Source organism: Balaenoptera acutorostrata, chromosome 7, assembly GCF_949987535.1.
Source record: "Balaenoptera acutorostrata chromosome 7, mBalAcu1.1, whole genome shotgun sequence".
NCBI lineage: Eukaryota > Metazoa > Chordata > Mammalia > Artiodactyla > Balaenopteridae > Balaenoptera > Balaenoptera acutorostrata.
The window spans coordinates 6,765,400-6,774,737 of record NC_080070.1 but is presented as its reverse complement, the minus strand read 5'-3'; the positions used below and the strand labels follow the sequence as shown (position 1 = coordinate 6,774,737).

Sequence of the window (9,338 nt, the reverse complement as noted above, 5' to 3'; positions counted from 1 at the left end):
GGTAGAGATTAGATGCAAGTACACTTTCATAAGGTTCTTTTATTAATATCTTCTTTGAAGTGGTCCACTCTTAATTCAAGGTAGAGGATAATATGTTAAGGATAAATACTTTAGTTTCTAGAGCAACCACTTAAAAAACAAAAGGGCAAAAGAGGAGAGGAAATGGAATAATTTTGAAAAAAATCAACACACAAAAATGAAAAAAAGAGGAACAATGAAAATATGGGGCAACAAAGCAATCTACAGATTCAATGCAACCCCTATCAAATTACCAATGGCATTTTTCACAGAACTAGAACAAAAAATTTTACAATTTTTATGGAAACACAAAAGACCCCAAATAGCCAGAGCAATTTTGAGAAAAAAAACGAAGCTAGAGGAATCAGGCTCCCTGACTTCAGACTATACTACAAAAGTACAGTAATAAAGACAGTATGGTACTGGCACAAAAACAGAAATATAGATCAATGGAACAGGACAGAAAGCCCAGAGGTAAACCCCTGCACCTACGGTCACCTTATCTTTGACAAAGGAGGTAAGAATATGCAATGGAGAAAAGACAACCTCTTCAATAACAGATGCTGGGAAAACTGGACAGCTACATGTAAAAGAATGAAATTAGAACACTTCTTAACACCATACACAAAAGTAAACTCAAAATGGCTTAAAGACCTAAATGTAAGGCCAGACACTATAAAACTCTTAGAAGAAAACATAGGCAGAACACTCTTTGACATAAATCACAGCAACATTCTTTTTGACCCACCTCCTAGAGTAATGAAAATAAAAACAAAATAAATAAATGGGACCTAATTAAACTTAAAAGCTTTTGCACAGGAAAGGAAACCATAAACAAAACGAAAAGACAAAGCACCGAGCTGATCTCCCTGTGCTATGCGGCTGCTTCCCACTAGCTATCTATTTTACATTTGGTAGTGTATATATGTCCATGACACTCTCTCACTTTGTCCCAGCTGACCCTTCCCCCTCCCTGAATCCTCAAGTCCATTCTCTAGTAGGTCTGTGTCTTTATTCCCGTCTTGCCCCTAGGTTCTTCATGACCATTTTTTTTTTTTTTAGATTCCATATATATGTGTTAGCATACGGTATTCGTGTTTCTCTTTCTGAATTACTTCACTCTGTATGACAGACTCTAGGTCCATCCACCTCACTACAAATAACTCAATTTCGTTTCTTTTTGTGGCTGAGTAATATTCCATTGTATATATGTGCCACATCTTCTTTATCCATTCATCTGTCAGTGGACACTTAGGTTGAAAAAGCACAGACTTTTCAATAAATGATGCTGGACATCCACATGCAAAAAAAAAAAAAAAAAAAAGAATCTAGTCACAGACCTTATACCTTTCACAAGAATCAATTCAAAAGAGATCATGGATATAAATGTAAAATGTAAAACTATAAAATTCCTAGAAGATAACACTGGAGAAAATCTAGGAGATCTTGGGTTTGGTGATGACTTTTTAGATAAAACACTAAAAGCATGATTTATGAAAGAAAAAATTGATGAGTTGAACTTCTTTGAAATTAAAAAATTCTGGGCAAAAGACATTTTTAAAACCGTGCAATGAAATGGAACAGAGAAAATATAAAGGAGAAAATCAAAGTTAGATTTTTGTAAAACTTATAAAATTAAACTTCTAGCCAGGCTGATCAAACAAAAAGAAATAATCATAAATTGCCAATATCAGAATTCGAAGAGGAACAAGTATTGGGTTAGCCAAAAAGTTCTTTTGGGTTCCCAAACGAACTTTTTGGCCAACCCAATAATTTAGTTCTTGTACATATTAAAGGGATGATAAAATATTTTATGTTTCTGCAAATAAATTCAACTACTTAAGTATAATGGAAAAATTCCTTGAAAAGCACAGCATACAAAAATGAGCATAAGAAGAAATAAAAAAACAGCACATTTGGTTAAAAAAGACTTTAAATATTAATTTATAACATTAGAATTTATAATATTAGGGAAGGTTTAATATAGGTTTGGGTCTGGGGATCGGAGACCTCAGAATCAGCTCTCTAACTTTACCAACAACCCAAGGCTGAGTTTCTTCATCTGGGGATTGACGTAGGCGTTTGTCTGTAGGTCAGCCCTGCCTTCTGGGTTTGCCTGTCCTCATGGCTCTCAACTCCCCTTTTAGCTCCACATCCTTTTTATGTGTATTGTCTGCTTCCTTCTTGGAGTTTTCCTAATTTTCTAGTGAGCTCATCAGTCATAAAGATTGTGTTTATTTTTAAAAATTCTAGTTGCATTTAACAGGATGATGCCCAAAAATATTCAGTCCATCATCTTGTGTGAAGCGTAAGCCTCTATGTGTGTTTCAATGCTAACTGGGAATGGGTACCAGGGATAAAATCTGGCTGAGCCTCTTTCAATGTTAAGCAAATTTGATGCACATAAAACAGACTATTGATGTGTGAGTGTGTCCGTGTGTGATTGTTGAGCATGAATTAGTTGTGTTACAGAAACGAGCCACGTGTTCACTTACCATCTTCTGAGGGTAAAACCATAGCACAGACTTAAAGACATGTGATCTCAGGAACTTTACAGCTTACTTGTTATTTTACTGCACCCAGTAGAAATTTTATTGTTATTTTTGTTATATTCAGTAGAAATAGTAATAGTATAATGAAGAAAAGGAGTTTTTAGGAACATAAAACTGACTTTAGAGATTTGCAAATGAGAGGAATTTTATGTTTACAACTTTCAAAAGATATATTTCAAAACAAACAGTAACTTTTAAAATCATTTGGTTCCCTAACAAATAGAATGATGTTAAGACTTAAGCACTTCACAGAATCTCAAACGTTTAGTGCTGTCAGGCACTGTATTTTACAGGGGAGGTACAGTGTGTGATTCACCCACTAAATGACAGTGGATAAAGAACCACTGATTGTAACTATAATATAGGAGTCTTGCATTCCAGTCTAATGGTCTTTCTAAAAATTATCATTAAATTTTGGGGTATAATTAACAGTAAGCTACAGAATAAATTGCACATGCTAAACAGTAAGCAGTAAAAGAAATTGCACATTCCGTGCAATACACAAAATAACAGAGTTTGCAATCTGACAAACACCTGAATACACAATAAAATACACATCACTATTAGGATTAGGGCTTTGACCACGGTTGAACGTCTCTGAATTTCCATGTACTTTATAAAGCTCTCTTTGAAATCCTGTAATCTCTCCTCTGACTGCACAGTTCCACATTCAGACCCTGTTACTAGGCTGTACAACCTATTGCTGTAGTGGTCACCCCTTTTCGCCATCACTAGGCTCTCTGTCAAGGCCATTAGCTCCTTCACTTGCTCATCCCGACTGCTCCCTTTAGCACGGTTATTAAAGGCACACACTCGCCCCCCACACGCAGCCACCAGCGCGCTTAGGGCTTTGTTATCTGAGCCATGGATGTAATCCATCAGGGAGCCTCCCTTGAGGTCTTCCTTGCGGGTGAAGAGGACAATTGTGTGCCTCATGGCATCCTCTCCAAAGATCTCCTTCACCCTCTGCACAGCCCGCTGGTCCTCGGTGGTGAATCGGCCCAGCTGTGTCACCAGGAGCAGCACGTGGGGTCCTGGTGCGGAGAGTAAGTAGCACCTGTGTACCTCTTTGTACAGGGAATCAGAGGGGTCCTTCCCAGAAAACATGTCTGGTGTGTCGATAACAACCATCTCTCTGTCTCCCCAGCTTCCCCGACTTTTACTGCAGGTCTTCGTCAAGGGCTGGGCACTCAGCCTGGACTCAAATGCTTGCTTCCCCAGGATGCTGTTCCCTGTAGCACTTTTGCCGGTTCCGGTCTTGCCCACCAGAATGACTCTCAGCTCCGATCCTCTGGCATGTTGAGCTTGTTGGCTCTTTGTATATGGTCCTGCTAAGAGCAAGTTTACTTAGAAGAGAAAGGCAAATACCACATCATATCGCTTATATGTGGAATCTAAAAAAATGATACAAATGAACTCATTTACAAAACAGGTATAGACTCACAGACATAGAAAACAAACTTACAGCTACCAAAAGAGAAACAGGCAGGGGAGGGATAAATTAGGAGTTTGGGATTAAAATATACACACTACTATATATAAAATAGATAACCGACAAGGACCTACTGTACAGCACAGGGAACTATACTCAATATCTTGTAATAACTTACAATGGAAAAGAATCTAAAAATCTATTCATATGTATGTGCGTGTGTGTGTGTGTGTGTGTGTGTGTGTATAACTGAATCATTTTGTTGTAAAACTGAAAGTAACACAGCATTGTAAATCAGCTATATTTCAATTAAAAAAAAGCAAAGGTGAAAAAAAATAGAGCAAGCTTGCTTTGTTATTACCACACTGATCATACCAATGGAATATTTTTAATGATAAGGAAAAGTCTGGGAAAAGACACTCTCACAATGTATGGTATTTATGAAATAGAAGCTAACTCTGTTATCAAATAAAATAATGGTTTTTAAAACTCTAGATTTCTCTAGGTCTGCAGGGCATTGCCATGTTGGCTCCTAGAAAAACATATTTGGAGGATGAGTTAGAATTAAAATCATACCTTGTCATTCAAAGCTTGCCTATATCACCCAGTTCTGGCCCTGTAAAAGGCAAATTTTCTGGAGATGAGAGACGTGTAGCCAAGACTGTGGGTTCCATCTCCAGGTGGGGAAAGTAACCTGACTGTTCCAGGGCCAGAGACTGCTCCTCTGACCGTGGCTGGGCAGAGGTGTGGTCCCGACCACCAGTGAAATGGTTGGACCAGGAAAATACTGAAATGAGCATTGTGAAATGATTCTCTCCAGTGAAGAAACTGCTGCTCGCTTATACTTTGCTTCAAGAGGATAGCATGATTTTTATGCAAAATAGGCACAGAATGGGTAAAACAGGCACACACAGGAAGTCACTTTCTTACCAGAGTGACTGCATTCCTTTTGGCCCATGGCAGTTCCTGAGGGACAGAGAGACCAGAGACCAATTAAAAAACTATCATTTTTGAGCTACGACTCATGACAGAACCTTATATTTCTAGAGCACGTTCACAACCATGCCTCATTTGTCTACAAAAAGCTGAGGAGGTGGGTGGAAAGAAGTACTATCTCTGTTTTACAGAGAAATTTAGTCACTTGCTCAGAGTCAACCCAGTGAGTCAGAAAATGGGTTTCGCTTGTCACCCCACCTACTTCTTATCTCCATGCCCACCTCTCCTCCACTTTCCCTCCTCCCTGCAGGACCTCCCTGCCCACTCTTGCTTTCCGTGGCCACACACCTTCCCTTCCTTCTGCCTCCTTTCTAGGTCTGCCTTGGGTCCCAGGTTCAGACTGCTCTTTCCTTCGCTCCTTCCCCACCTCACCCAACCCCTCCCTCCACGCTGAGTCCTTGCTGAGAGGCTCAATGAATTAAGAACACGACTCCAGAAAAGTACACTGTCCTTTAAACCAGAAATACACTTCATTTGATCCGTTAATTACTTGAATTTTCCTCTTTCCATGAAGAAGCCTTGCCATTTAGTTCCTTTTCCTACACAGAGAGAAATAACTTAAAACTGGCAGCCTGTACCAAGCGACAAGGCAGAGAAAATGCATGCGTTAATGACCAAATTCTTCCCAGTTAGCACTTTTTATTGGCTCTATGCAGAGGAAGCTCTCTTTGCCAGTAATGGTTAATCTAAATTCCATGAAGTTTACAGGTCCTGTAAACTGGCTTCACTTAAGCCAAATGCCATCACTCTAAATTGTTTCCCTGAAAATAGGGCAAATTTGTTTAAAATTTTTTTCTTTAGCCTGGGAGCTAGAAATCAACACTGCAGAACTTTCTTGAGTGTGGGCTTACCTGAGTTATTGTTGAAAGAAACAGAAGCCTCCCCAGTGAAATCTGTGACTTGCCCGTTCAGCTTGAAGAGAAAAAAAAAAAAAAAAAAACCCAGAAAACAGGAAACCTAGTCTGCTTCTTCCTCTCTTGAATCTCCACTGAGTTTCCCCAGTGCAAGTGAACCCCAGCACATGCCTGTGATTCTCTTTTTAAAAATAGTTAAAATGGCAAAATTTAATGAATAATTTGTTGTCACGTGGACTGTTTTTTCTCAATAGTGAAAAAACCAATGTTTGAATCATTTAAACTGGACAGGAAAAAAAGGGGCGCCAGGGATGCTGGTAGATTTGCTTGCTTCCCACCCGGGCTCGTCCCCGCAGTTACAGGTTTGCCTGAATGAACACCCCTCAACTCCCCCCAGGAGGAATGACACCTCATCCACACCGCAGCAGTGACTGTCCTAAAGGCAAGTGCCGCTGGGCTGGGGGCAGAAAGAGCGTGGGTGTGAGGCGCACAGGACAGGGCACTGTGCAGAGCGGGGAGGGTACAGAAAGGGGAACCCGGGAGAAGCCCATGTCTGTCTGACTATAACAGTCATGTCCATCAGCGCATTTGGAAATAACTCACTCGTGATTTCCCTGCTTTTCCTTCCTGCCCAGCTCTGCAATGTCAGGGAGGCACCCCTGGGAAGCAATGATCTAGGCAGTGTCTACAATAATAATCTGAGTCTCTACATTCAGGAAGAATGACCCAAGGGGTTAAAGCTGAAATCACTCAAATGCTTTTATTCCCTTATTTATATGACGTTCACCACAGCAGGGGCAGAGAAAATGTGGGACTTAGATAGCCTTTAAATATCTCAGATTAGTAGTGATGCACTTTGGTTTCTCTCCCAACCACTGATGAGAAAAAATCACAGGTCCCGACCTCAGTATAAGAGAGGTTGGGAAACGCAGTGGAGTCCCGGGACACGGGTGGACACCACTGCTTTGTCACACACTAACTATTATCACTGTTTTGCATTCTTCCACATCCTTTGCTATGCAGTCTTCTACTTAATATCAGTAATCTCTTCCTAAAAACAAACCATTCTGTGTCAAAATACTAACAGGGACCTATTTCTTATTGTTTTATATGAAAACAGATATAATGCAATATCAAATTCAAAACCCATCAATTTTCTAAATCACATGTAAAATTCACTAAAGTACTTATATAAAAACATTTTTTTAGAATAAAAGCTTAAAATATTGCTCTTTTGAATAACCAAAATATTTTTGGTTTATAAAAGAAAGTTATTGGATAAGTATCCTGACAAATAACTCAATTAAAAAATGGACCAAGCACCTGAATAGATATCGTTTCTAAGAAGACATACAAATAGCCAACAAGTACATGAAAAGGTGCTCAACATCACTAATTACCAGGGGAATGCAAATCAAAACCACGATGAGATATCACCTCACACCTGTTAGGATGGCTATCATCACAAAGACAGGAGAGAAGTGTTTGTGAGGATGTGGAGAATTCACATGGTGGTGGGAATGTAAATCGGTATAGCTACTATGGAGAACAGTATGGAGATTCCTAAAAAAATTAAAAATAGAACTACTGCATGATCCAGCAATCTGTCTTCTGGGTATGCATCCAAAGAAAACAAAATCAGAATCTTGAGGTGATACCTGCACTCCCATGTTCACTGCAGCATTATTCACTAGTCAAGATATGGGAAAAAAATCTGTGTCCATTAATGGATGAATGGATAAATATGTCTAAGCTGTATGTAATGGGATATTTTTCAGCCATGAGAAAGAAGGAAATCCTGTTATTTGCAAAGACATGGATGAAACTTTAGGCATATGCTACGTGAATTAACTGAGAGAAAGACAAATGCTGTATAAACTCACTTATAAGTGGAATCTAAAAAGAAAAAGTGGAACTCATGGAAACAGAGAGTATAGTGGTGATTGATTACCAGGGGTTAGAGGTTTGGGAAGATGCTGGTCAAAGGGTAAAAGCCTTCAGTTATGAGATAAATAAGTTGTGGGGATTTAACATACAGCGTGGTGACTATAATGATGCCGTGTCTATTTGAAATTTGCTAAGACAGCAGATCTTTACCATTCTCACCTCATACACAAATAAGGTAACTATGGGAGATGATAGATGTGGCAATTAACCCGATTGTGATCATCATTTCACAAAATGTACCTATGTCAAATCATCAAGGTGTACACTTTAAATTTCTACAGTTTTATTGTCAACTGTATCTCAATAAAGCTGGAGGAAAAAAGTAAACATTTTAAAAATAAAAAATAAAGATAGACAGCAGAGGAGGATGTGGAACAATCAGAAATCTGCATTGTTGGTGAGAGTGTAAAGTGTTACAACATTGTGGGAAAATGTCTGGCAGTTTCTATGTCTTTCACTAGAATATTATGTCTCTATGTAGAGCACACATATTTCTTACCAAGTTTATTCCTTAGAACTTAAGTTTTTGTGTTGCTATTCTGTCATAATTTCCCCTTTCACTCTGTTTTCTAAAGGGCTTCTATTTTGTATGGAGGAATAAAATAAATTTTAAAGAATTCATTTTATAGCCAGACAATTTACTTTTTTCAGTATTTCTAAAAATAATTTTTCATTTCCCTTTGATTACCGTGGGTGTCTGGGTTTATCCTAGACTCAGTTACAGGTACTGATAGGTGTCCCTCACAGTCCAAACTCCCACAATTTGAACATTTGCTATACAGTATCAATTTGAACATTTGCTATAAACAGCTTTACCCCAAATTCATTATCTGAATTGAAAATCCATTACAGCAAATCCGACTGTTCATACTAGTAAAAATGATCACATTGCATGTGAGGCTGGGAAAGAGGATATAGAGTGAACTGCGGTCCTATCTCAGCTGCTTCCTGACAGTATCCTGTCTCCTGCCCATGTTGCTTAGCTATGTTTTTTTTTTATTTATTTATTTATTTTTGGCTGTGTTGGGTCCTCGTTTCTGTGCGAGGGCTCTCTCCAGTTGCGGCAAGCGGGGGCCACTCCTCATCGCGGTGCGCGGGCCTCTCATTATCGCGGCCTCTCCTGTTGCGGAGCACAGGCTCCAGACGCGCAGGCTCAGTAATTGTGGCTCACGGGCCCAGTTGCCCCGCGGCATGTGGGATCCTCCCAGACCAGGGCTCGAACCCGTGTCCCCTGCATTGGCAGGCGGATTCTCAACCGCTGCGCCACCAGGGAAGCCCCAGCTATGTTTTTAATTGCTTAATTGTTGGAATTGCTAGACAATTGGTAGATGCATTTGTAATTTTGATAGATATTAATGGATTGTCCACAATAAAAATTTTAACCAAACTAGTTACACCAGCATTCTGTTTATTTCCCTATATCCTTGTTTATAATTTTATCTGCCAATCTGATCAATGAAAACTTGTATTCATGTGATTTTTTTATATGCATTACTCAACATGAATGTGGTCGAGTTATTTTTCGTATATTAAAGAACT

The 9,338-nt window shown here is 39.2% G+C and overlaps 1 protein-coding gene across 2 annotated transcripts; it reads right to left on the bottom strand.

Annotated features, from left to right (window-relative positions):
* Nucleotides 1-1,540: 1,540 nt before the first annotated feature.
* LOC103015134 (GTPase IMAP family member 2-like) lies at nucleotides 1,541-6,327 on the bottom strand. Of its 2 annotated transcripts, none has more exons than XM_007165379.2 (3): nucleotides 5,850-6,327; nucleotides 4,933-4,968; nucleotides 1,541-3,901 (listed from the first exon to the last, which is right to left on the bottom strand). In XM_007165379.2, exons 2-3 carry the CDS (start codon nucleotides 4,958-4,960, stop codon nucleotides 2,925-2,927), a joined length of 1,005 nt encoding a protein of 334 aa, XP_007165441.2. In that variant the 5' UTR covers nucleotides 4,961-4,968; nucleotides 5,850-6,327; the 3' UTR covers nucleotides 1,541-2,924. The 2 variants fall into 2 exon arrangements, with proteins under 2 accessions (XP_007165441.2, XP_007165442.2); XM_007165380.2 differs by having other exon boundaries at nucleotides 1,541-3,898.
* Nucleotides 6,328-9,338: the final 3,011 nt, after the last annotated feature.

What these genes read in the sequence shown, in the direction of transcription:
- LOC103015134 (XM_007165379.2), bottom strand. Translation starts at nt 4,960, where the DNA reads ATGGGCCAAAAGGAATGCAGTCACTCTG. An exon ending in AAAGGAATGCAGTCACTCTG is followed by an intron (nt 3,902 to 4,932) that starts GTAAGAAAGTGA and finishes ACTTGCTCTTAG; the next exon opens with CAGGACCATATACAAAGAGC.